The 27,767-nt window shown below is 40.4% G+C and overlaps 1 protein-coding gene across 4 annotated transcripts in view; it reads right to left on the reverse strand.

Moving 5' to 3' along the window:
* AMPD3 (adenosine monophosphate deaminase 3) overlaps window positions 1-22,998 on the reverse strand; it is a 31,997-nt gene extending 8,999 nt beyond the window's left edge. For 2 of the 4 annotated variants that reach the window (XM_085224138.1, XM_085224140.1), the window contains exons 1-13: window positions 22,835-22,998; window positions 19,198-19,423; window positions 16,608-16,803; window positions 15,964-16,129; window positions 13,744-13,963; window positions 11,440-11,569; window positions 7,013-7,207; window positions 6,658-6,789; window positions 5,616-5,779; window positions 4,439-4,565; window positions 3,370-3,533; window positions 1,290-1,410; window positions 34-207 (exon numbers count right to left, since the gene is read on the reverse strand). In XM_085224138.1, coding sequence (XP_085080264.1) covers window positions 34-207; window positions 1,290-1,410; window positions 3,370-3,533; window positions 4,439-4,565; window positions 5,616-5,779; window positions 6,658-6,789; window positions 7,013-7,207; window positions 11,440-11,569; window positions 13,744-13,963; window positions 15,964-16,129; window positions 16,608-16,803; window positions 19,198-19,423; window positions 22,835-22,970 — 2,151 coding nt within the window. In that variant the 5' untranslated portion in view covers window positions 22,971-22,998. The remainder of the gene's footprint in view (window positions 1-33; window positions 208-1,289; window positions 1,411-3,369; window positions 3,534-4,438; window positions 4,566-5,615; window positions 5,780-6,657; window positions 6,790-7,012; window positions 7,208-11,439; window positions 11,570-13,743; window positions 13,964-15,963; window positions 16,130-16,607; window positions 16,804-19,197; window positions 19,424-22,834) is intronic. The other 2 variants (XM_085224139.1, XM_085224137.1) reach the window with 2 other exon arrangements.
* Between the last annotated feature and the right edge of the window lie 4,769 nt (window positions 22,999-27,767).

Here is a 27,767-nt window from a genome sequence, read left to right on the forward strand (position 1 = left end):
TTTCAAACGACAAGTGATTTCTGCAATTCTTACCTTTGTGTAATGAAATTGCATAGGATCATCTGTAGAGAGAGAGACATGAAGTCCCTTATGTAGGAATTCCCGTAGTGGATTTTTTGAGTACTCCAGGAATAGGCTGTTGTTACTAAGTGGAGACATGGCAATGGGAATTTGTGCAAGATAATAAAGATACTGCAAGACAGGACTCTGCAAAATAAAATACAACCAGCAGTTAGTGTTACTATGGGATAGTGGGAAGAAAAAAAAAAATTTCCCTTGGAGAAAGTGGAATAACATGACAGAGGGAGGATGAAAACCAAAATGTGTTACATTTACGCTGAATTTTTTCAGGTTTAAGTGTCTAAATTATAAATTGTTACTGATCTTTACAGTAATAATTTACATTCTTCAAAGTCATCTGCAGTCTTGTCTTTAAACTTGTGCTGACTTTACTGCAGATTCAAAACTGTATATAACTAGTAAGAGTGCTGCATTTGATCCTAGCAGTGTATCTCCACCTCCCCCAAAAGCTGGAAGTCACAGATAATAACAGACGTATCAGAACAGCTAAGCAATGTGCTATTTTCAAAACTGCAGACCAATTTGAAGAGTTTAATTTGAATCATGCATAGTCACCTCATCTTTACTCATTCCTGTTTTTGGCCTAACCAACCAGTGAACCTGTCTGCTATGCCACGTTATCCCACCAGGCTAAGCAGGAGTGAATGGGAAAATACTCTGGGTCAGGTACTACTTTTCTTTATGTCTGTCTCATTTTGGGAATCAGTGGTTCAGAGCATTACATCAGAAATGACTTCAGGCAAAACTTACGATAACTTTTTGAAAAGAATTGCAATGATCTCATTGCAAGCCTGCCAATCACTGACCAATTATTTTAATTGCAAAAAAAGTGGCCTGCAGATGAGATTTGTGTGATGGTTATTTACTGATAGGCCAGGTATAGCGTTTGTCCTAGCTACAACAATCCAGTTGTATATAAAATATTACTATATTATATAGCTATGTTAAATTTTGTGATCAAATGATCCAATTACTCTAGATACAAATAATAACAAAATTAATGAACTTTTCCATGAACAGGGCTGCCAATTGGAAAATTCAAAGAAGTAGGAAGCTGAGCTCACTCCTGAGCTCAGCTCACTCCTTTCTAATCAAAGTGAAGAACTCTTCCATGCTAAGAAAGTTAATGTGTGGCTGTCTAGATAAAGCTAATTTGGTGACTGCTATAAGCAGACAGTGATCAGTTTAGATGAGTATGCAAGCAGTACCTTCTTCAAGAGCAGTCCATGAGAAATGTTGTCTGCTGTCAGAAAGGCTGACACAAGATGTGTGATAGAACCAGCTTCTCCACAGTGAGGTCGAAACAGGAAAGTACACATGCCTCTTTCCCTGAGCAAATGAAAAGCAAGTCCCACTTAAAAGAAATTTATTGTACTTCACCGGATATGCAGATAATTATCATTAATACAGGAAATTAAACAAATTAAAAATATACACTACAGTGTATTGTGATATCTATCATGCCTAGATACCAGCCCAATGAGCCGCTGTCTAATACAGCAGGTCCCTCTACCCAAGCCCCTTCCATTACCTGATGTATTTGTGTGTTTCTTCTTTACTTTCCCAGTTACATCTCTCTTAGCCATGTGTTCACTATTGGGTGAGCACCTACTGAACTGACTGCAGTCCAGGGAACTGGCAGATGGAAAGTTAAGTGAACTGATGCAGCCTTTAGCTGCAAAATAGCTACATTTAAAAAAAAAAAAAAAAAAAAAAAAATCAAGGGAAGAATTAGAAGCTTATTGCCAAAAGTAACTAACACTTCCCAGTATGATGTCAACCTGCCACCTCACGAAGTTTGGTGTAACGTAAAACCTCAGTAGCATAGAGATGATCTCAGAGTGTTAGTTACCATTCTAGACACTACATTTTCTATAAATCTTTTATTTGTTTATACAGTGTCCAGCGATCTTCAGAGGTGTTCAAAACTGAATTTCAACAAGGGCTGCAGGATTATAAAGCAAATTGAGGAAGTATGCTCACTAATGTTTCACCTAAAAGAGGATTGGAGGATGTAATCCATCCTTGCTAATTTTGTTAATATTGCCAGAACTGTAAACCAGAACGGATTGGCTCAAATACTTAGTCTGTTCAACAGGGTGGACAGTTCTACTGACTCACTGATGAGATGTTTCAATATCTCACCTAGCTGTAAAGATGATTTTATGATTATCTAGGGAGATTTTCAAACAGTTGTTCAAATGATTTGTAGGTAAAAAACAAATGCGTACGTTCTGCCAGATCTCTGTTTTGGAAAGAAAAAAAAAGTATACACTAAAGAGAATGTAGAGCAAGCAGGAGGAAGGAACGACAATTTTAGTTCTGTAAAGGAAAAGACACAACTCAACAGATATTTAACAAGGCCTGTTGCAAATACAAGGCAGACTAAGGTGGTTGTTTTATTAAAAGCCTTGATTACATAGAGTGGTAGAGAAAAACAATGCTTCAGGTAGCAGTGGAGAGGAGAAATAAAATCTGGTTGGAAAAATTTAAATAAGACAAATTTCTGACAATTTCTGCACCTCGTTTGAGAAAATGCAGAACATGTTATAAGTAATAGTGAACCAAATCCTTGCAAGTTAAGTGAAATGTCAATGGCTAACTCCACTGCGCCTCAATTTGAGTCAGTTCCGCAGATCACCCAGCAAGTCAACTATAAACTCAGGAACATAACCTCAGGTTGAATTTCAGGCTTCACTGATCCAATGCCAAAATTGTTTCACAGTCATGATTTCATATTCACTATGATACACCTCCACATTACTTGCCTAGACATTGCTATCAGAAGTGGTAAAACCAAATGAGTCAGCAAGCATCTTAAAGTCAGTTAGCTAGAGGTGTGGTTTATAATTACGACTTCCTTTGTCTACCAACATTTCACAATGCAACTTTGTTCTCAAATCACCAGGAGATAACAATTTACAAAAGGATATGTTAAATCTGGAAATCCACTGCAACTCTGAGCCAACAATGTCAGTTTTGCGGAGTTTCTTGTTTTGTTTGATATAGTCAGATTTAAGAAATTCGCAAAACAAAGTTATGCACAGATATGAAATGAAAATATTAATCTGATACTTTTACAGCTTCTGAGTATTTCATTTGAGTTCTGTCTGCAGTTAACGTTTTCAGAATAAATCAATCACATATTCCTCTTGGACTCTTTAAAACTCCTCAAGCAAACCATTGCTTGCAAAGATGTTCAAGCTAGTTGCAAATTTGCATCAAGACCAAGATTACCAATTGATTTTTCTTTCTGAAAATGCATAACAAAGAACAATGACTACTTACTTCCTAAGGTTGTTTAGCAACATGATGTTGACATACATGTAATACAAATAATAGCTATATGGGGGATTCTTCTCGCTGGTCCAGAGGTCAGGGTTAAGGCTTTTATCAGAGAACATATGGCCACTATGCTTGGATTCATCATCAACACTGTCAAAGCCAGTCACCTGGTGGGAGAAGATTCACAGGAGTTAGTGAAGCCAACAAGGATGCTTCTGCACAAAGCATATAGTCCTCTTTATTTCCTTCATCATGCTAGCTAGACGTCCTTCTGTTCTGCCTTCCTACCATATCATGCAGACAGTGGCAATCGTGTTATCTCTGTAGCATCACTCAAAGAGCAACTCTTGCTCCAGAAACTTGTCTTAGGACGAAGCAGGGTATGCAGAAGTACAGGCTCACAAGAAGCATGAACATGGCACATTCCTCCTGTTTTGCAGGAAAATAAGCAAACAGCAAAAAAGAAGTCCTGCCATTGATGCTATGCTGTTCTGAAGTGCCCCAATGTTAACAGAGAAGAACAGTAGGGGGGGGAGGAGAAAAGAGAAAGAAATTCCTAAGGAAGCTTCCTGCATCTTCTGAAACAAACAAGAAGCCCTGAAGCGCAAAAAAGCCTTTAACAAGGCCTTTCAAATTCACTTAGATACACGTTATAATTCTTCAAACTCATCTGCTCTCTACTTGAAAAGCAGCAGAAGGCCAGAAGCTCCCAAGAAATCTTAAGTTCTGATCTGGAGTGCATTCAGAAATGTCTCTCTTAATTAAGTCCCAGCAGCTACATCCCCACATCTCTCCTGAACCCCATCAGGATCTACAGTCATTTCCCTTCAGTTGCTTCATTTTTGGAGGCGAGTCCCAGATGCAAGCTGAAAGTACATATCCCAGGTTAGGATGTTCCCTCTGCACAAAATCACGTGAACGCTTTAGACATTCTGGGAAGACAAATAAATAGTTGCTGAGTTGTTTTAAAACAACAATAGGTGTACTATCAAGGAGAAAGGTTCTTTTACTGTCTGGCAACAGCTGTGTTGAGTAGCACAGGACCTAAGACAGAAAATGCAAGCATACTTACATATTTGAGGAAAAGATGTAATTCTTTGTGGTCTTTGGGATTGATTGTTGCTTCAAACAAAGGCACAAAAATGTTCTCTAACATCTTTCCAAAACTAGGCAGAATATTCTTTGACCTAAATATATCACTGAAGGGGGAAAAATACACACAGTTGTGACTATTCTGTCATCAGCTTATATTTTTCCTCAGTTTTCATACATATCCTTTTATTTCTATTTATATGCTAATGCTTCAGTTCTGCCAAGACTGAGAAATCTAAAGTTTATGTCAGGGCAGGAACTGTCTCTGTGCTCTGTTCCCTGCACTGTCTGATGCTCTGCTTCATCCAGGCTCTGCTGAAGCTCCCAAGTGCTCCAAAAATAGAGACAGTATGCAATGGTAGATGTCATCTCAAGAAGAATGGCACCTTCTCTTACAGCAATTCAAGTACTACAAAAGGACATAAAGAATCACCCCTCACGAGGATCTGTTTTCCAAAGGTGTAACTTACTCTAAATGAAAGTAAAACTTTTTGGTTTAGTGACAGCACTTTCTCTACTCATATTCCAGCTGTGGATTTTCAAAAAATGAAGTTCAGCCATGAAGGCTAACAAAATTATCATGGGAGACTATATTAGCTACAATATGGAGTATTAGAAACACAAGCCTTTTCATAAAGGACCTAAAGTCCCAGCGGATGCTTAAAAACTAGTAAATACTGGTATCAGTTACAGCTTGCAAATGGTAACAATCCAGGTTGTGTTTCTAAGTTCACTGTCATTTAGACATCGATCTGAAGAAAGTTGGATAATAATGATTTTACAGAGCATTTTCTACTTCCTTGTGAAACTCGAGAGTTGATTTATTTTAACTATGGAGTTGCATTTTACCTTGCCTTTGAATGCAGCTCAATTTCATCCAGTTGTGATTTTTTGGTTTTCATATCTTCAAATTTCAAAGCACTTCACAGCTGAATAAAGAGTACATTTAAACTCCATCTCCTTCTCCACCCCCAGACTGTCAGAACTGCAGCAGTGGTCAAGAATAAATTACCCAGGCTGCTGTTTATAAATAGAACTATGGGACAGTTTATAAGCCATCTAAAATCAGAAATATCTAATCTAATATCAGAAATTAAAACCAAATAATTTGGATGATTTCAAAGTCTTACAGTTACTAAGAGCTTCTGATTACTTACTAGATTCTGGGAACTTGAATTATCCAGCGCATATTAGGAGAATAGACTTTATGTTTAATGAACCAGTTTGCCAAGCTCAGCCATTCATCTGGAGACCGTCCATAGATGGATAATCGGGGTTCTGTATACTGGTACTTACTTTCTTCTAGTTCAAGGGCTACTTCCTATTGAACAATACATATATTTGCTTTAGCACAGACACAGAAAATCATTAACAGCCAGTAGTATATTTACCATCATATTTTCTATACATCAGGCATAACTCTATACTGTCATTTTTTATAGACAAAGGGAATTGCTCATCTGTCTTATTTTTTAATTATTTCTTGGGGTGGGGGGGGGAATAGAAAGAAATATGTAAATCTTCTGCCAGAATGCTATTTAAGTATAACTAACTGTACCACTTTCAGTTACATGACAATATTCTTGTGCTATAAATACTAATATCTTAAGGCCTATGTTTAAAATTGACAAATCGGAACAAAACTACTTTATATTGTAGTAAATGACAGCATAAAATATGCAGAACAATGGAGAATCTGACCCAGAATACATGTTAGTAACTAATTCTAAGGGTGTTAATTTTAGAAAAGCACTTTTTTTTGAGCAGTTGATATCTGGTTCATGAATGCTAACTATGCAACTAACTCTTGTATTGCAAGAAGCAAATTTGGAGGCCTGTGTATGTGCAGAAACAGATGTATGTCAAGGCACTTACCTATGTCCTCCTTCCCTAACAACTAACACCAGGCAACTGCATCCTAACAAAACATTAAGCCAGTGACTTCAGCCTTAGCTGCTTTCCATTAGCTTGAAAGCACATGCTCTGCTTTGAAGTTATATGCAGGTTAGAGCTCACACAGTTGTTCTGGAAGCAGCAGTGGCTGATTTGGCAGAGGTCTTTTTCTGATCCATTGCTAGAACAAACGCAATACTTGGGAATCACTTACCCACAGTTCTGACCCTAGATACAGTTATAGCATCAGAAATCTTCTAGAAAATCTCATTTCTGTACCGCTGGGAAAACCAGAGAATGATTTACCTTGACCATACGAGCAAAATATTCACCACCAATGTAGTTCTCAGTTTTCAAATACAAGTCCCTCAGCTCACTGGCACCAACTGGATTGTACTTGGAATTGAATTTGTCAAATCGATGAAATGTTTGACGACCCTATAAGAAGGAAAAAACCCACAATAATTACAGAAATTAAATATACAGATAGTTTATACATAAAATTGCCTAGCAAGAACACGCACAAAGAAGCACCAGCTTGTGCTAAGTCACTTCTAGTGTGTGAAGTAATGCACAAGTTCAAATTCTGAAAAAACTGTAGAAACCAGCATTTCACACGTAGAAATCATAGATTTCTCTTTTATTTTTGTGTCTTACTTACTGCATGGACATCTAAAGAGTCTACAGTGAGGTCGTATGGATCCATGTGAAGGCTTTCAAAGACTTGCTTTAAGGTCATCTTCTTGCCTTTTTTCTCTGCAACAATCCTGTCTGGCTCCGTTTGATACGTGTGCTTAATAAACCTTAGTAAGTGTTTCTGGTTCATGCAAGCAGCGGCATGGATATGAGTATCAACCTGAAATCAAAACAAGGTTAATTGTACTCCTTGTCCATAGACTCAAACAAACTTTGTGAATTTGTTGATGTCAGAGGCAATGATGAATATGTGTTCTTGAAGTACCCTCATCCTTCAGTATCCTTCATCAGTGAATCAGTGATGCCAGTAGAGTTATAGGCTGTCGTTGTAACTGTTCTCTGTGACTGAAAGCACGTGGAAGTCTCAGCTACTTCCAAAAGCATTAGTCATTTTGGTATTTCAACCACATGAAATATCCCAGATCACTACAACTGTAATATATGCAACAAGAGATTCTGTCACTATTTTCCATGTTTAATCATAACATAGCAACTTATAATACTGACAGATTTTTCAGTTCCTTCAGGTCTGTTTACACACTGAGGGGAAGTGCAAGCTTCACAGAAGGGCCAAGAGCACTCTTTCAGGTCCTTCTTTTTTTGTCCTGGAATTCTTACTAAAAAATAAATAGCTTTCACAGATCTCTGTTTCTTTTGTGTAAAAAACTTGCACTGCAATTTTGTATTTTGTGTCTTCTTCCTCTTGTGCCTATTACAGACCATCAAGTAAAGAATCAAAAGCATCACCTAAAAGGTTGATACATCTTCTCTGAAAAGCTAACCCAGTACAAACACAAGAGTGAGCTGGGAATCCAGTGGGATGTACACTAGGAGTGTGCCTCATCTTGTATGCTTTGAGACAGGCCTGTTTCTTGCTTTGTAAAGCACCTAGCATCTTTGAACTGGGCAATGATTAACAATTAAATGTTAATCCTTAGGACTCACTGTATGTCCTCATTTTTAAGCTATGCTATTAACATTCACTTGGAAAAATTTAACTTTATAAGGCTACAACACCTGTGTTATAACAGACTGTAGTTTGAACAACTGCATATATTTTGAACAAAAATTTCACTTCAAATTAAAAATAGAGATATATCTAAATACACATTCAACAACAAAAAGATCTTGCAAACTGACCTGATTTTTCATGCTTCAGTCAGTACCTGGTTTAAAAGATAAGTTTGCAGAAAGCACAGAAAAGCTCCTGGCAGCTGAAATAGTTCCTAGAGCAGACCCCTGCAGGAGTTTGTCTAATTCATGCTTGTGCCATCTGGAACAACCTGTAAGCCAGGAGACACAGGAGATGTGAATCCCTGTGTCTCCAGCTTCTGTTTTGGCTGTACTCACTGTAAAATGCAGAGAATTGAGCCCTGTAGCAATCATATTCATGTGAATACAGAAACAAATTGCTATGGAGAAGGAAATAAGTAGTATGCACAGTGCTTTGGAAATACAAAGTACTGTTTTGCCAATTAACACGTATAGGGCACGAGTACATCTAATGCTAACATTGCAGCAGAGGTGAACAGAAGTATTCTCTTTTGAATCTGATGTTAACCCACATGATTTCCTTCCTATTCACTATAACTTTTAGCTTGTATGTTGAAAGACTATCGTGACCAAAGTCAGAAAGTAGTTATTGAAAACAAACAAAAAAGCAACCTCCAAGTGAATCAAAGTTCAGGCAAGTTATGATATAGATTGGCTGTTCACTCACCAGGCTTTTAATTGTATGTCTAGAAGGCAGGTATCTGTCAATCCTGCTATGTAGATTTACTTCATTCAGTTTGTTGGGAGATCCACTACACAAAGGCTCAGTTTTAAGTTGTGATGCTGTGGAGCTAAACTCACTACTTTATCTCACCCTCAATGCAGGCAACTCAGGAGTTATGTGGCAAGTCAGTGTGGCTGTACTTTGCTATGCATCAGTTGCACAGTGTGGGAGGGCCTTGCTATTAGCAGACTCCAGAGTTTTCTCTAAAGTTAGCCTACTCCTACACAGCCAGTTGTCCACCTCCCCTGGAGAGCCAAGCAGAGCCAGCCACTGTCCTACCACCTGTGGACTCCCATCTATGTACAGAAATACTTGTTTGGTTATTAAAGGGTAATTTTCCAGATATACATATTATACACATACATTTCACTTATTTAAAAGGATCTTTATCTTGGGATTTATGAACTCAATAAGCTCAATGGAGGAGAATTCTCATTAAACCAGGAAAAAAAAAGAAAAAAAAAAAAAGGGGGGGGGGAGGGTGAGGGTCACAGAGAAGAGAATATAACAGTGAATTCTGTCAGCAAATAATGCTGGCCGGATTCCTAAATACTGTGATATGTGCTCACTGATTGACCTTACCACTATATTCATGTTTGTTTTCATTTTGGCACTTTCCATCAGGTACTTTAGTTTCGTTATATAAGCAAAAAGACTGCACCAGCATTTCCAGACTAGTGCCTGAGGGAAATAGTAGACAACTTCAGCTTTTTGGGGAGGTGAATATTATTTCTTGCTTTCTTTATGTGTTTGCATTGAATAGGACTGACTGAAAGAGAGAGATCCTGCAAATACTGGCCCTAGCAGACTGTTTCACACTATAAGATTCATTGTTGATACTGTTAATATTGAAGAAGGACTTCTGGTGAGCTACAGATTCAAAGATGCTACTCTGATTAGCAAGACATTAGGAAATGAGTTTATTTGGAGTTTGTAGAAACACTGCCTACATTGCAGTTTACTTGCCACAGAAAGTGCTTTGTAAAGCTTAAGGGTTTAAGCAAGATTAACTTCTCCGCTGCAAGAATTTCATAAGCAGTAATTAGCAGGATAGGTCTCTGCCACAGGAGAACAAGCTTGTTCCTCTTTTCTTGAATTAGAATATTGCCAAAGAGGAAGCGGTACACATTTTGTGCTTTTGAACAACATTAATTCATTTGTAAACTGGCTTACTCACTAGAAGGTAATTGGAAAGTAATTATATGCCCAGAAACACTGAACGATTGCTTTTAAAAATTGAACTGAGCAAACACAGTCCTGTTAAGTACAGCTTCTCAGTATTCCATTTCATTGTCGAGGAAGTTATCTGATCCCCACACTTGTCCATCATACTCCTCAGTCACAATGACTTTTATTATTAACATCTCAATCAGCTAGACGAGTGTGTTATCTGAGTGTAGTACAGAGTAGATATCTTGGCCAGGGTTATACAAGAAACCTGTTATCAAATTCAGAATTGAACCTTGGCTTCTTGAGAACTGTTTGAGTGAATTAGCTAGCTAATAGATCCTCCCATCCACATACTTAACAGATATAAGCACAAAATTCAAATTTATCCATCTGCATCTAGCTTTGTGAGAGACAATCAGGTAGTTTTGCTTTGCTGTGTTTGATAGTTATTACTGCAACAGTAGCAAACATTCAACAGCCAGAATGCTATTGGGAAAAGCCAAGCTGACTTTTTGATGCACTAGGAAATCAAAACATAACAAGATAAAAGTATCGTTGACCCAAACTCCACAGTTACAAAACATGCACAACATCTTTGCACAAAGACACAATGCAAAATAGACCTGAAATGATTAAAAACACCAGCAGCAAGTACCACTTTTTGAAGAAATCTCACCTATGGAAATGAAATGTTTTCTCTCTCAAGTAGCTTCCTTTTAAAATGAAGAAAGGGAAGCAAACTAAGCAGTCTAAAAGTGCTGTGCTTTTGAGGGAATGAAGCTCCCTTCATTATGTGTCAAGAAATAAAACTACCTCCTTGATTCCCCACCTGTCTGCTAATTACATCCCAGTGCATCTCAGGTGCAGCTCAGAATATAAAAAATAGGCTTTTTTTTTTTTTTTTTTCAGACTTATTTATTAAACCAGGTACTGATGGCAGCATGCAACATCAGTTCAGTTTGTAAGATCTTTATATTGTTGTATGTGTATTTAAACACATCTGTATTTTCAATTTGAAGATAAATTTTTATTCAAAATAGAAGCAGTTGTTCAAGCTGCAGTCTGTTATAATTTATCTGCATGAGAACAGCAAAATGCACTTGAGCCACCTGTAGGTAAATTCATCAAACTGAATTAAAACTCCACATGGATATTTTTGTTCACAATCTATGTGAGCATAATTTGATCAATAGTTTCACTCCTAAAATTGATCTACATACAATTAAGCCAGTGTGATTCCGAAAAAGGAAACAAAAGAGTTTAGCATAATTGATTTAACCCAGGCAATTTTCATGTCTTCCCAAGTAGTAAAAATAACATCATTCAATTCAGTGCTATACACACACAACTTTGTGCACCTCATCTATGCCTCACACACAAAAAAGCAAAATGGTTGGCACTCCTGCTGAAAACAATGCTACGCCTCTAATCCTTACCACACCTACCTTTCTCACGTTATAAAAGTCTCGATGGGGATTACTCTTCAGTTCTTTAAACTCAGACATTTCATTTAACATCTCATGCAAACTAAATTTAGATTCTAAAAAGTTCAGCCGGCGATGGCAGTATGTCTTTCTGCAAAAGAAAACACAAAAGTTACTGACTTGGAACTACTTTGTATATTGAGTTCAGATGGAACTTGAAAGTTTTCTAGTAAAAACAGATTATATTTTTAATGAAATCTAAGACGAATGATTTCTTCTTTTCCTAGTGGTTAATAAATACATAAGTTAATATCTAGTATTATTTCAGACCAAGGTTATTAAGGAAACCTCTAATGAAACAGAACTAACTTGCAGGGGAGTTGGACTAGATGGCCTTTAGGTATCTCTTCCAAATCCAACAACTTGTGTAACAATGCTCTTAAGTCCTTTAAGTTGTCCAATTAGCAGGGGGTTGGAACTAGATGATCTTAAAGGTCCATTCCAACCCAAACCATTCTCTGGCTCTATGATTCTATATCCAGTAGAGGAGATCACTTTGTATATAAACAGGAAACACCCTGTATACACTTCACTATGAAAATAAAAATTTTATTTCCCAGTTTCTGTCTGATTTTCAGTGTGAATACAGAAAGCCAAGTAAAATTTAATATCGTTTCATTTCTGGTGCCTTAAAAGCACATCTGTTGTGTAGCTACGTTACTTTTTCCTTTTTTTGCCCCCAAATTCTTCCAAGTGCTCTTCTGAAAAAAATAACTGCTTTTTTGTTCCAGTTTGCCTACTCCTCTTACTCTTCCAGCTTCTCTTTCAACTCCAGTTACGTTTTTCATTCTCTTTTTAACAAATGCCATGTTTTTTTCTCTTCACCATCTGTCAACTCTTATAAAATCTACAATATTTTGATAGTGCATTAATGTAATAGCTTTCTTTTCTCTGCTTCATTGTTGGCAGTCTGTCCTCAGCAGAATACAAATCTCGTAATGAATCTGAAAGTCCAATTCATAGTATTTTGGGGTCATACTATTATTCAAGAAACCGGAAATCTGAGGAGCAAGGGGTGAGATTTCACTACTTTAAGCACAACGAAGGTTAAAGAACAATGGATTCTTGATCTCCAAGCAGGTCCACATTTGACAGACAAAAATGACAGGAAAGCACTTGTTACAAACAAGGAAATTAAATAGAGTATAAAAAGTTTATGCAACAGGATTATTAAAAGACTTTTTTCCTTTTTGTTTGTATATACTTATCAGAGAGAGTGAATCAGCCTACAACCACTTAATCTGAAAAAGCAAAAGGAGCAGAAGATCACTCCTGCATTCACAGAGCTGCTGAGCTTTCTAACATGTTCTACCAAACTTGTCCTTTCTTTTGGGTTGCTTATAAATACTATTAATAATTGATGCAAAAATAAGAGTATTCAATAAGTTTGAGTTTTTCTTCCTTGCCCTTTAGTTTTCCTTCTCTCTTGGAATAAAGTACACTGAATTTAGAAATGCATTTACCTATTTCAGACTGCAAAGAATTATACTCCAGCTAGCTTTGATCTGGAGCAGGATAATAATGGCAAGAGCATAGGCTGCCTTTCAGAAAGTGACCTTGGTGTACTGATAGACAGTTGGCTGAATATGAGCCAGCAGTGTGCCCAGGTGGCCAAGGTGGCCCATGGCATCCTGGCTTGGATCAGGAATGGTGTGGCGGTGAGCAGGACTAAGCACTTGTGAGGCCTCACCTCAAGTACTGTGTTCAGTTTTGGGCATCTCAGTATAGAAAGGACACTGAGGTGCTGGAACAGATCCAGAGAAGGGCAACAAGGCTGGAGAAGGGCTTGGAGAATATGCCCTACAGTGAGCAACTGAAGGAACTAGGACTCTTTAGACTGGGAAAAGAAGGCTGAGGGGAGACCTTATTGCTCTCTTCAAATACCTGAAAGGTGCTTACAGCAAGAGCGGGGTTGGTCTTTTCTCACTAGTGACAGGATGAGGGGAAATGGCCTCAAGTTCAGCCAGAGGAGGTTTAGGTTGGATATCAGGAAAAACGTCTTCAGAGAAGGGGCAGTTAAGCACTGGAATAGGCTCCCGAGGTTGAGTCACCATCCCAGGATGTGTTTAAAATCCGTTTGGATGTGGTGCTCAGAGACATGATTTGGTGGAGGGTTGTATGGTTAGGTCATGGTTGGACTCAATGATCTTTAAGGTCTTTTCTAACCTGAGCAATTCTATGATTCTATGACAGAAATTAAAAGTATTAAACTGAAGGGAACCAGCAGCCGGAAGGGGCAGAGAAGAAATAAAACAAAAAACGTACGTTGGACCATCTGCAATTAGAGCAAGAACGTGGCTCAAGTCAAGGGTATAGGTCTCCAGGTCAGGATAGGGCAGACTCCGAGGCTCATTGAGCTCCATCATTTCTTTGTTATCATAAACAAATGGAATGCCGCCTTTTATCTTGACAACATAATCCAAATTGTTTGGAGCATCATCAAGATTGTAAGGATCTTCATTTTCTTCTGGGGGTGAATGAAAATCTGGAAATACATTTACATTATATTTACAAGTAACTCACACAAAAGGCTGAATAATTGGGAAGAAGACTTTCTGCTTCTATAATTTTAATTTTAGCAGATCTCAATACGTGCATTAAGATCATATTTTTGATTAGTACAGTAGGTCAGTTGTTACAATACAATTCTATTGTGACAAGCTCACATGTAATTGCCATCTCTAAGATATGAAAGTGATAACCTTTCATATAAATTAAGATGTTTCATTTCAATTATTAGAGTTCTCTAAACCAATATAGAAATAGATTTAATAGTATAAAATTAATATAGAGTGATATAAGTTTCAAATTAAGTTTGTAACAGCTGTTGACTTACACCCACATTCATTGTTTGTTTGGGTTTTTTTTAACCTTCTGACTCACTGTAATAATTTTGGAAGTTTATATTTAAGCATCCAGTAATTCAGCTGTTCTCATATTGAAACATTAGCCAGAAAAGAACAGACTGCCCTTCCCATAATCCAGTGATGCAGACTAGTGCACGCATACCATGGTCACCTTCTCTTTCTCTCGATCATTAGTGAATATACGTCACTCAGCAGAGAGCCAGAAATAATTCAAGACTCAGCACTTCTCACTCTGACCAAGACAGTGGTGGGTTTGTTTTTGGCTTTTTTTATTTCAAATAGAATTCCTTACTTTTATGTACAATAGGTTTTCCAAGAACCAAAAAAAAAAAAAAAAAAAAGCAGAACCCAGAGAGTAAGACATAAATGTAGTTTTCTTCCTGGCCTTCTGATCATAATTAGAATCAGAAAGTACCAGAAGCACAGTCAGGATTTTATCAGTACAGTTTGTTAATCCCTTATAAAATAAGTAATATAAATCTCAGTTATTTATTTATGTCAACTCAACCATATCCTTGGACTCAATCCTTTTACCTGTTCAAATAAATCAAGACCAAAGAGTAACTATCCACATTTAATCCACCTAGAGTACATGAATATATGTTATAAACTGATACTGTACATATATTCCTAACTATCCAGCTCTAGCTTGTGCAAATTAAGATACTGTGAGAGATTTTATTAATAATATTGTAAGTTTAAAATCATAACTGTAAAGAACTTATTAACCTAATAATAGCTTGGAAATATTCCCCCCTAGCAGCTGTTCCGGGATATCTTTTCTGTCTTGAATATATAGTGAGCTATTCTTAACATTCTTTCTGTATGACACATGTTTGAAAATACTTCTATTCTCTCTTCTTCTGACTACAGAACTCGAGGGTAATTGATTTAAAATGACTTAAAAGATCATTTCATGGCTGAGAATACACTACCAGCAACATGGATGTGTCTACTGTACAGACCAAGGGTTGTTCCATGCAGGCTAATCCAAAAATGCGCACTGTTTAACGTACAAGCAAAGCTTTCCTGACACACCCCACCAAAGTGACAAATATAACTTGTGACTTAAATAGTGGTGAATATGTCCAACCTAATAAGCCCCATTAAGTGATCAGAGTTTATTAACCCAGGCAGACTGCCCCATAAATGTAACGATCCAGCTTCCAAACCTGACCTGGCAAGTGTGCCATGTCTGTGAAATTACTGACTCAGGGCTTGCAAACTAGCATGTCTGTACTCTGCTTCAATTTACAACGTGGATGAGCTCATCATCCATTTTATTTCAGTACATCAAGATCAAAAGGAATGGCTTTTCACTTGAAGCCACCTCCACATATCTTTTTTTCTGGAGGAACACATGTGTACTACGTACCATCTCCTTTACTGGAAAAAATGTCAATGATTGTCCAGTAAGGTTTTAGCTTTTAACAGTTTCAAAGTTTCAGATTAGATGCAGGCTTTATAATTAAAGTCCATCAGTTATTCTCCACCACTAACAGAATAAATTACAGAGGCAAAAATACTCAGCAGAGATGGTCACAAAAAACCAATTCACCTTTGATTACAGTTGTATATGGGCTTAATTCTCTCTTTTAAAAAGAACAAAGATACTCACGTGGACACACTTCATCTTCAACCTTCCACTTTTCTTGTTGCATGCTACACAAATACTGGGATGTTGTTCTTGGGAAGCGATGGTATGCAAGGCGTGAGTACTTTTCTCGAATGAGAAGAGCTTTCACCAGGCTCTTGGCGGCTTGCTCATAATCATCAACTGTAACCTGAAAAAAAAAAAAAAAAAAAAAAGCTGGCTAAATACTGACGAATAGAGTGGTGGTCTTGTTCACAAATGAGATCCATGCCAGTAGCAAGGAGACTGGATTTCTAGCAACACTGATGTATGTGACTTGATCCTGTCGGTGGTTGCATGAAGACAGAGACAGAGGCAGAATCCAAAGACAAAATGCAAAATATACAAACAAGCAAAATTTCTCTCCTACCATATATATTGTCCATGTATTCAATGTCTGATCATGTTGTTATCTATTTATCAATTCAGCTTTTATCAAAAAAAAGTATAATCAACTTAAACAACGATGACTTCAAATATTCTACAAAACGATCTGCTCACAGAGCATTCTACAGTTTGTCCAAAGGTCCCTGATAGTGCTGTCATTTTGCACTGGAAATAGTCTAAAAGTCGACTGTGGTTTGGGATTTTTTGCCCGAGTTACACTAGAGAAAAAAATAGTTTCTTACCCCTGCACAGTAGTCCCCACTAATTGAAACTCTCTGAAACTCCGGTACATCATATGGCACCTGGACTGGCAGGAAAGCATGTTGAAGAACTGGTGTTGTAGGAGACAGGGTAGGAATAGCCGATGGTGCTTTCCATTCCTGAGATGGAATTTGTAATGATAAAGACTGAGATCGAATCATCTTGAAACTTTTCTTCCTAGGAATTCATGGTATAAAGCATTAAGTGAGCCATGCTGTAAAACATTAAATACTTCGCAAAGCAGATTACAGCAAAGAAAACTCCTAAGAAAGTTTACAAGATGAAATCTCTTATACCACATGGAAAATGTCAGACACAAAATAGTTGTGCTTTTGACTCTTTGCATCATATTTTCTATGTACAATTGCAGTACAAATACAGTATACCATTATTTATTTACTATCACTTACAAAACCAGTAAGATTTATTTCACTTCTTACAAATTCAGTATCAGCAAGTCACTGTGCAGAAAGGAAGCATGGCTGCCTTACATAAAATCAGAATTCAAAGCATGAGAGAAAGAAAGTAAGTGAATGTGACATCAGGAAGGTTGTTATACATTACCATGTTATTACACAAAGTTTTTAATCATCCCAAAACTTTCAGGATTTAAAATCTCATCTACTTGTCCAACAACAGTATGCACCAACATTTCAGATACAGTCATTCAGTTAAACATGTACGAAAAAAGACGAACAAATACAGTTATTCAATGGGTAGTGTTTGATGAGAATAAAGCAAAAGTCTAACATTGCTTATGAGAGTAATAATTTAGTATGGCTTTGATATGCAAGTCCATTCCTCCTCCTGAGGCAGTAAATGCATTACCCTCACAGACTTAAAAGCTTTTGCTCTCTCTCAGCAAACTGCGACAGATATGTACCTTAGACAAAACAGCTGAAGAAGTATGCTGCTTCTATGCTGTTCTTTCAGTGAAGAGACTTGAGGTCTGTATTATCTCTAAAGATGTAATTAATTTTCCTTTCTCAGTTTAAATACACATATAACAAATAGATATGATATGATAAACTGACGTACTTTCTTACATACTGTGGAAATACTATCTTCGCTCATTTTGTAAATTAGATTCTAACACTTTAAAGTGTCAGTAAAAACCACTAAGAAAGGGAAAGGCATATTGGAATTCTCTCTGGAAGCTGTGTGTTAACTCTGTGACATTCCACATACACTGGTGGTATGAATAAGACCCTATGACCAAATTCCATCCTCGCAAGTACTTGCAACCATCTCTGAAACGTGTATTAAATTCGTGAAAGGTAATGTTGATTCAACTGCAACTGAAAGCAACAGAGTCTTTACTCATGTAATTGTTCTCTAAGTACGCTTCAGTCCAGTAGGACACAGACAAACACTTGTCCTGTTCCCACACATAAGCAACACACATGTGATAACCCATTTCCCACAATTAGGTTTGTAGAGAACTTTCGGTACAGAAACACAGCTTGATGGAACCTATTTTTATAAAGCAATTTCTGCACATTAAAAGGGAAACTCACTATTTCAGGAAGAAAAATAAACCAGAGAGGTATCTGAATAACATCTAGATTTGGGAAACCCATTTGCACAACACAAAACCTAAGCCCATACCATCTGTGTATCATACCTTAATTCAATTAAACTAGCTCTTCTCCCTTGTCTTCCAGAAACATGATGCCAAGTGCTGCCCAACTGATGGTCTGGAGCTAACAGGGTACGTGTTTAGCTATCAGTTTCAAAGCCCTCCTTGTTTGCGTGCTGTCTGATGAGTCTGTACACACCCAAGCCATTTGGTGTCAGACTGCTGCTGAGCTCATGTGACTCTTAACAAATAAGTCCAACCAGCTCACTAAAGACTAAGACACTGGGACAGCCTGACACCCAGGTAAGGTTCTCTCTCTCTCAGAAGAAAATCATAAACCAAATCAAGTTTGGTTTCAATCAAGCCAAAGGTGAACTGCATGTTGAACTAGGAAAATAAAACTAGCAAACTCAAAATGGACACTTTTATGACTGATAATGGTTAGATTTTATCTCTGGGAGTTAAGGAAACCTATGAATAACCTCATTGTGCCAGTCTTGGTTTTTAGTTTCTCCCTTGATGTTAAACATCAAAACCTTACTTTCATCTATTTTTACAGAGACTAAAAGAAATTTCATACCACTGTCATTTTCTTTTGGTTAAAATTATCCATTTTCCTGAATGAAACTATTATATTTTATTTGAGGGGGAAAAAAAAGTTTTTTTTTTTTTTTGGGGGGGGGGGACTCTTACTGTTAAAGAATGAGTGAGTTTTGTTCACTTCTACCCAGTTGAGCTGTATGCCAAGCTCTTATGAGCATCATCTATGCTGTTGCTGGAAATGCAGCCGAGGAGATGACCCCACCAGTCCAAGCTCCCTAGGACCTATCCCCACACCACCTGCATAGCACAGGATATCACATAGGTGCCCTTGTTACCTCAGGAGAAGGGTGAAAAAGTACCAACTGACAGAATGATGTTTGCCAGATATTTCAAAATAAACTCAAACTCATTTAAAAACTATTTCCCTCTAAGAAAGCTACTGAACAAACCTTTTTGCTGTTTCCACAGACTGTTGTTCTGCCAGTTCCTTCTGAAGTTCCCTTTCCTTGGCCTCTTTCTGCCCAATAGGGCAGTCTTCAGGCACAGTGAATAGTGACAAGGCATCTTTGCTGTCTTCTTCTCGGAGAACTTTAGCAAATACCTTCTCTGCTAGAAGTCGCACTTGCTCATCAACTTCAGATATGTTCAGCTTTGGGAACTGTCTGGGCATCTCGGCTAATAAGGAAAACATTTGACAAAGTTATATTTTTAAGTAACTTATAAGTAGAAATAAGAAGTGCAAGAAACTATTTTTTTGTAGCATGCCTATTGAAATTAAGAGAGCTTACAGCAAAAAATGATAGACATCAGATGGTTTGGGTTGGAAGGGACCTTACAGACCAGCCAGTTGCAGCCCTCGGTTGTGGGCTGGTTGCCTCCCACCAGATAGGGCTGCCCAGGGCCGCATCCAACCCAGCCCTGAGCACTTCCAGGGATGGGGCATCCACAGCTCCTCTGGGCAGCTGTGCCAATGCCTCACCATGTTCGTCACGAAATATTTTTCTTCATCCTTAACATAAATCTACTCTTTTTCAGTTTAGAACTCTTACTTCTTCTCTTGTCATTGCTCTCCCTGATAAAGTCCCTCCTTATCTACCTCTGTAGAGCCACTGTAAGTACTGGAAGGCTACTACTAGATCTCCTGGGAGCCTTCTCTTCATAAGCAGAATAAAGTAGAATGGCTATGCAGAATTTAAACTACTGTGCAATATGCAGCAATCCACTGAGTATTTTTCTTGCATGGCCATGATGAACTATAAACTCAGAACTTCTGACTATACTCACTGAAATGTTTTGTTGTCGCTGTTTGTTTTTCCTTTCTAATATGTTTCTAAGGTGTGCTTTCTAAGGTGCTCATACTTCAGTTGGAAGTATAAAACTCCTGAAGGACAGTAAGGCAGTCCAAGGAACATTCTGTGGTAACAATAAATCTAATGGTAGACCTATGAATGAGATTAACTGTGAAACAGTTCTTTGCTGACACATAGAAGCTGTGAGTATTAAAACATAAGTCTTCTGGGTTGCTTTTAACTACCTCACAAAAAGCAAGGGTACAAGGTTTACTGCAAGCATTCATTCTTTAACACTTATCTTGCATCATAAAAATTCCTAAGACAGATGTGTACAGATTTGCCAGTAGATTCCATTCACTTGCATAATCAAAGAGGCTTATTTGCAAGACAGTGAGTATTGAGCTGTATGTATGTACTTGCAGTGAACTCGGAAATCTCATCCGCTGCTCTTCTGCTGCTCAGTGACTTCAAAGCAATTGTAGTGCCACAAGCAAATTAGCAAAGAATGCTGCACGTTTCTACCTCACCCCATTTTTTCTACTGAGAAGTCATGGTGCTACTGTGAGATAAACTGGTTGTGCAACAGGAGTGAAAATGCTGCAGTTAACTCTAGTTTTTTTTGTTCAGTTTGCTTTCAGTGGCTCATTTTCTGCTTTTGAGCTGCATGCGGTAAGCAGAGAAGATACAGACTTAAATTCTTCTTGGCATTTATATACCAGATAGGTTTAGTCTTTTCATTTTCTACTTATGTAGCCTTTTGTAACGAAGTATTTCCATTTTGTTACACCAGCACTACTGAAAAGACCACCTTTAATGTTTCTTCTATACTTTCAATACTTATTTGTATCTCATTCCCCTGCACTGAGCGAGTTCTGACATCTGCTAGCATTCTGGACAGGAAAAGATACACAGTTCTTGCAAGCCGCTGTCCAGCACCGATTGTTACGTGCTTTAAAGCTTTCTGAATGCCTTCAGTGTGATGGAGTTTGTAACAAAGAAGACTCAACTCTGATCACATAAGTTAAAAACAGCAATAAAGATGTCACAACAAACAGATCCAAGCACTCCCAAAATGTGAAAGTTGGGTCCAAAACTGGCACTGCAGAATCCTGTTTGGTCACAAGAGTACAGACATGTTCTATAAAATGGTATTCATTCAAATGACAAGATGCATGCTGAATACCCATAGGGGCATGGCAGTTGTTAACCACTCAAGGCACAACTTATCAGCAGGCCCACTGCAGTATTTCCAAAGGCATGCCACAAGTTTCATCTGTTCATGTTGATATGCGATCTTTCTGACATGTGATACTGTTGTCTTCAGTCTAAAAGATTCTAATTAACGTCCACCTGTTTTCACAGTTGCTTTGAAAACACTTTCCCTTTTATTTCAAAAACAAACACACTATTAAGAGTTGATGAGAGAAGCGCTGGACTACAACACAACAATTTAGTTATCACCTACATTATTTTCCTTTTTTTTTTTTTTTTAAACAAACTGAGCCTAGTGGGAAAACTCCAGAATGAATGAACTGTAGATCTGATTCAATGCAGTCTTTTTTCTCACCATGTGTTTGGCAATTAGTATTCAGACTTCCTCCATTAAGTACTGCTATGTAACAAACAAAAATGCATACATGTTCAGCTGAATGAATTTGATGACAATGCACCAGAATGTCTTGGAAGCATCCCAACTTAGATTCAGTTTCTCAATTTCAAACCTCAGTGAAGTCATAGGAGTCTTTCCACTGACCTCATGAGCACAGTTGTCAGCAGCAGTGACTGACATCCAGGAATGGGGACCTTTTGGGCCACTTCAGCCAAAGTAAAACCAATATTTTCACTGAGTAGTTCAACCACGGTAAGCATGTTAAGGATCTGAGTCAAGTCTGGAAAGTTTCTGCTCTGAAATCAGCAACTATTCTATTTTCAGTACTAGCTGGGACAAGAAAAAACCCCATGCCTGAGGGTTTATCATTGACTGACCAACCATATCCCAATATAAGTGAACTTTTTCTTGAAAAAATCATCAGAAACAAAAATGCAGTATTAAGTGCATTGCACAAGGAATCCTATTTTAAGTCACTACAGTAATATAAGCACAGTCTTCCGTGGAGGCCAGTGCTGGGTTTTTCCTGGGTTTGTGTTTTCCTTTCTTACAAAAGCCAGTCTCCTGTTCTTTGCTCAAGAAGAGGAAAGTCCAAGGCACAGAGCACTCAGGAAGGAAGTGTCAGCCACATCGCTGCAGGCTCATGGCATTGGAAGGGGTTTTAACAGACCCAAAACGGTTGTGCAGCAACTCATGCAAATCACACCATCCCAGCTGGGAACAAATTAGGGCTCCTACACCCAGCATCCCACCGTCTAAGAGGCGCCTTTTGCCCAAGAAGAGCATCAGGGAAGCGGCACCTTGCTGTGCCCGTGCCATGGGATGGGTGCGGGTGGCACCGAGTGAGCGGCAGTGCGCTCCTGTCCCACAGCCCTCCCTCAGACAGGCAACACGAGCTGCCGCTCAGCTCACCTCCTCTGCGAAAGAGGAAGCTCTTTCCCCTGAAACGCGTTGCATCAAACACGATGGAACGGTTATTTAAAAAAAGCAATTACAGATCAGAGGCTTAACGGACATGAATTTCTAACGAACGCATGGCATCAGCACGGCGATGATCCGCGGCCTCCCGCCCGGCGGGGCCGCACCGCACGGCATCGCACCGCAGGTTCCCGGGCGCAGCCGCCGCAGGAACCCCCACGCGCCCAAGGTCACCGGCACGGCGCTCCGCCCCGCCGCGGCTCTTACCCAGCTCCCCGGGGAACTCCATGCCGGGCTCGGCCCCGCCGCCGGCCGGGGAGGTTCGCTCAGGAGCCGGCGGCACCGAGGAGCAGAGGGAGGAGCCGCTCCCGCCCGACGCCGCCACCGCTCCCCTGTGCCGCATTCGGCCGCCCGCTACCGCTACCGCAGTGCCACCTGTCCCCACCGCCCCGCCCCGGCCTTTTATGATAGCCGCGCCCCCGGCCCCCCGCGGCACCCCGCCAGGGCGGCCCGCCGCCTCCTGGGCAGCAGCATCGCGGAGGGGCGGCTCCGCAGCAGGTGGGGCCGCGGGCGGAAGGAGCGCGCCGAGCGGCGCGGCACGGCGGGGGCGACAGCGGGCCCGGCCTGAGGGAGACGCCCTGAGCCAGGCCGGGTGCGGGGAGCCGGTAACGGTCGCCTTCGTGGGCGGGATGGCGGCGCGCGCCCTGTCCGTACCTCACCGAGCAGCTCGCTCCCTGCGCGGCTCTGTCAGGAGCGGGGCGCGAAGGCGGCCGCGACCTCGGGCACCGTCCGGCGCCGCTCGTCCCGCGGTTGTACCTGAGGCGACCTCAGAGAGAGCGGAGCAAAATTGCCGCGCCGCCGCTTCCCTCGTCAGGCTTCGAGGCAGAAGTCGCGCCGTCACATGGCTTCCCGCAGCCGGGGGAGGGAGCTCCCGGGGCGGGCCGCCTCGGCTCCTCTTCTCCGCCGTGCCCCGTGCCGGCCGCCTCCCCAGGCGCTTCTTTCCAACCGCCTCCAAAAGCGCTTTCACGTGGGAAAGTTTGGGTCGAGAGGCGGCCTTCCTTCCATAAGTACGTCTGCAAACACCCCAGACAAATAACTGAGGGTCAGAACAAGCATGAGTCAGCAAGACCAAGGACTTCAGTGTGTGAAATAATTTGTTCCTGTTCTGTGGGATATGGAGTCCCGGAGCTGAGTGGTGTAGGGGTGTTTATGGTACGTTTGCATTGCCGTATATAGGCATTTAAATAAAGAAGCATCTTTCCAGCGCAGGGAAGCAGTGGCAATGGAGGACCTGGGGAGCGAGATTCTCAGGGTGAGGTGACAAGCAGGGGAAGGCAGGTGCCCCAACACACCTCAGGGATCGCAGTTCTGGGGCTGCCCCTGCCCTGCGCTCCCAGCCGGGCACACGAGGAAATGCTCTGTCCTTGAATCTCAGGGTCTTGAGCAAAAGTTCCGTTACCTCACACAGCTGGGGGAAAAATGGAAGGAAACAGAGATGAGCATGCAAACTTTGAGTTGCGAAGACAAGGCCTTCTGAGTCTTACACCAGCATCAACAGGTGTCACCGTGACCACATCCATCTGTCACAAGACTTGCAAAAGAAAAAAACAAAAACAAACAAAAAGGCTATGCTCATGTATGAAACATGGAGGTATCAGTCCTGAGCATTTGGAAGTGAGTCAGCCATCTAAAATCATGCAATTAATTCTAAAATAAGGATACTGAAAACTGTTGTCTCTTGAAAAAAGGCTAATGCTGCCTGTGGATGTTTTTCCAATAGCAACTGGACGTCTTTATTAGCTGCTGCCAGGCTACAGCCAGACAAGCCATCTGCTGCCCAGGAAACTAAGTGCCTGTGCCTCTGACTTATGGTTGTCCTGCTCTTGTGATATATGAGTAAAGGACACCTGTTGTTGTTGGTCATTCTGTACACCCCATGATTGCTGGTGCATTTGTCCTATTTCCTTCATCCTGTTGCCTTCCTCCCTCTCCTAGCCACTTGCGTGAATTTGCCCAAACTTAACTGCTCCCCATCCCAGGGCAGCCTGGCAGTCTTTAGAGACCCTCTAATCATAATGATGCCCTCCCTGCCTGCTGGACTTAGATATCTCATGGCTTCTTGGATTCCTCTTCTCAGCTTGGCAAATGGGTCCTGCCTGCACTCTTGATTTCATTTCTGTTCTAAGGGATATGAGAGCTTTGATAATTCCCTCTTATGCTATTGCTAGCTTTCTGTCAACTACAATGAAAGAACAGCAGAATCGAAGATAAGCAAGTTTCTACAGTTTTCTGTCATGGAAACAGGCTGCTCAGTGTGTCCCATGGCAAGAAAATGCTGCAGTATGAGTTCATACTATGAGGACCGGAGACTTCACATTGAAGGGTTACCTTAAAAATGACTTAGCAAAGAGAACGATGTTCAGAACATATATTTGACTAGCAGGTCCAAGCTGCTTTCCTGTCCTATCCCTGCTTTTATAATGGACAATTCACGCTTATCGTTGGAAACTGAAATTAGCACTAGGCTGACAACTGTGAAATTTTCAAGAGTAGGAGCTGTTGTGCACTTCCATTAGCTCCTGCAGCACATAAAGCATTGGACTTTGCATGTAGACTCAGAACACCCAGCAGTGTCATTTAACACCTTATTAAGCACTTAGTATCTGACCTGTAAGGGAATCTGTCAGTCCCATTTGTGGGTAGATTATACTTCTCTGCAACACCTTAAAGTAGTGTAAGTCTGCAGAGTAATTTTAAATGTTCTGATTCCTGATGTAAAATGTTAGCATTTTCTGGAACCGCCTGGATTTTGGTTCACTTCTTTCAGGTACATTTCCCTCAGGTAAGTTTTGCACTGTGTATAAATACCTTTTTTTTTTTTTTTTTTTTTTTACAATTTAAATCTTACCACAGAAGAAGTTACCTCCTGCCTTTTACCACACAACTACAACTGATTTTGCTTCTTTATATTATTCATTACATTTTGCATTTCATCGATCTGCTTTAAGCCCTGTTTTTAGGCCTTGCTTTAGAGATAATTCTGTTTGTAGTGGAAAGTCATGGTTATTCCAATGCTTTTTCACAGTCAGTCTGACATTGTAACAAAAAGACATTCAGCAGAAATCTTAAAGATTTGCTTGCATGTCAACCCCTACTGAGGAAAGGATAGAAAGAAAGCACTGATTATGTATTTGTATTATTAATATTTATTTTTAGAAACAGGCAAATGTTGTCTGGGAGATGACTGCAGTTGGGGTGTGCAGTCATCAAAATTAGCAAATGGTCCCTCATCCTCATTTGAAATTGTTTCAGTTGTTGTAAACATACTGCTTTCATGTCAACACTTCCTTAAAAGCTAATGGATTTTGAATTCTTTTTTTTTTCCTAGTAGATTCATATTATTGACTGTGATATTCATAATAACAGAACAACTGATGGGTCAGATTAAATATTTGATTCTATAATGGGCCCAATTAGTGGCATCCAAGCAATACTACAGCTATTACTCAGTTAATTGTGTGCTTGGCACACGTGCATTTACTTACAGAAGAGTGACAGTTAGTCCAACACCAAAAAATTACAGTTAAATGCAGTAATTTCCAAAAGCTGGAGAGAATTTTGTGTCAAGTGTGAAATGTGAATTGCATTGTGTCAAATACTCTCCTCTAGAAGGGAAGAATGATGCAACATTTTAAACAAAACAATAAATGAATTTGGAGGATGGCTTGGGAGCAGTCCTGAGGAGAGGGATTTGGGGGTGTCAGGTGGTGAGAGATTCAACGTGAGCTGGCAATGTACGTTTGCCACCCTGAAGGCCATCTGTATCCTGGGTTGCATTGAGGGAAATGTGACCAGTGGGGAGAGGGAAGTGATTCTGGCCCTCCTCTCTGCTCTTGTGAGACCCCCACCTGGAGTACTGTTTTCAGTTCTGGGGCTCCCAACACAAGAAGGACATGGAGCTGTTGGAGCAGGTCTAGAGGAGGGCCACAGAGGTGATCACAGGTTGAAGAACCACTCCTATGGGGACAGGGGGCTAAACAAGCCCAGTTCCCTCAACCTTTCCTCACAAGAGAGGTGCTCCAGCCCTCTGATCATCTTGGTGCCCTCCTCTGGACCCGCTCCAAGAGCTCCACGTCCTTCCTGTACTGGGGGCTCCAGGCCTGGATGCAGCACCGCAGATGGGGCCTCACAAGAGCTGAGTAGAGGGGGACAATCACCTCCCTCTCCCTGCTGGCCACCCCTTTTTTAATGCAGCCCAGAGCACAGTTGACCTTCCAGGCTGCAAGTGCACACTGCCAGTTCATGTCCAGCTTCTCATCCACCAGGACCCCCAAGTCCTTCTCCACAGAGCTACTCTCAAGGAATCTTCCCCCAGTTTGTATAAATACCTGGGATCGCCCCGATCCAAGTGTAGCACCCTGCACTTGGCCTTATTGAGCCTCATTAAGTTTTCATGGGCCCACTTCTCCAGCCTGTCCAGGTCCCTCTGAATGGCTTCCCTTCCTTCCAATGTGTTAACTGCACAGCTCAGCTTGGTGTCATCCGAGAACTGAGAGTGCACTCGATGCCATCGTCTGTGTCACTGATGAAGATGTTCAAGACCACCGGTCCCAAGACCAACCGCTAAGTGACATCGCTTGTGACCGGCCTCTACCCTGACACAGAACCATTGATCGCAACCCTTTGGCTGCGTCCAGCCAGCCAGTTCCTAATCCACTGAACAATCCATCCTTCACATCCACACCTCACCAATTTAGAGAGAAGGATGTGGTGAGGAACCAGGTCAAAGGGCATATATATATTTATATATATATAAAAAAGGGCGTGTAGCGACAGGACAAGGGAAAACAGCTTTAAACTGGAAGAGGGTAGATTTGGATTAGGTATTAGGAAGAAATTCTTTACTGTAAGAAATTCTTACTGTGACGCACTGGAACAGATTGCCCAGAAAGCTTGTGGATGCCACTCCTGGAGACGTTCAAGGCCGGGCTTTATGGGGCTCTGAGCAGCCTGGTCTAGTGGGAGGTGTCCCTGCCTGTAGCAGCAGCTTGGAACTAGATGATCTTTAAGGTCCCTTCCAACGCAAACCATTCTGTAGTTCTGTGATAAAGGAAAAGAGTAATGACTCAAAAAAATGAGACAATGAGCGATTGAAATAACACAAAATAAATTGTGCCTTTGTGTTGTATAAAGCCAGGAA

This window comes from Meleagris gallopavo, chromosome 5, assembly GCF_905368555.1.
Source record: "Meleagris gallopavo chromosome 5, MGAL_WU_HG_1.1, whole genome shotgun sequence".
Lineage (NCBI taxonomy): Eukaryota > Metazoa > Chordata > Aves > Galliformes > Phasianidae > Meleagris > Meleagris gallopavo.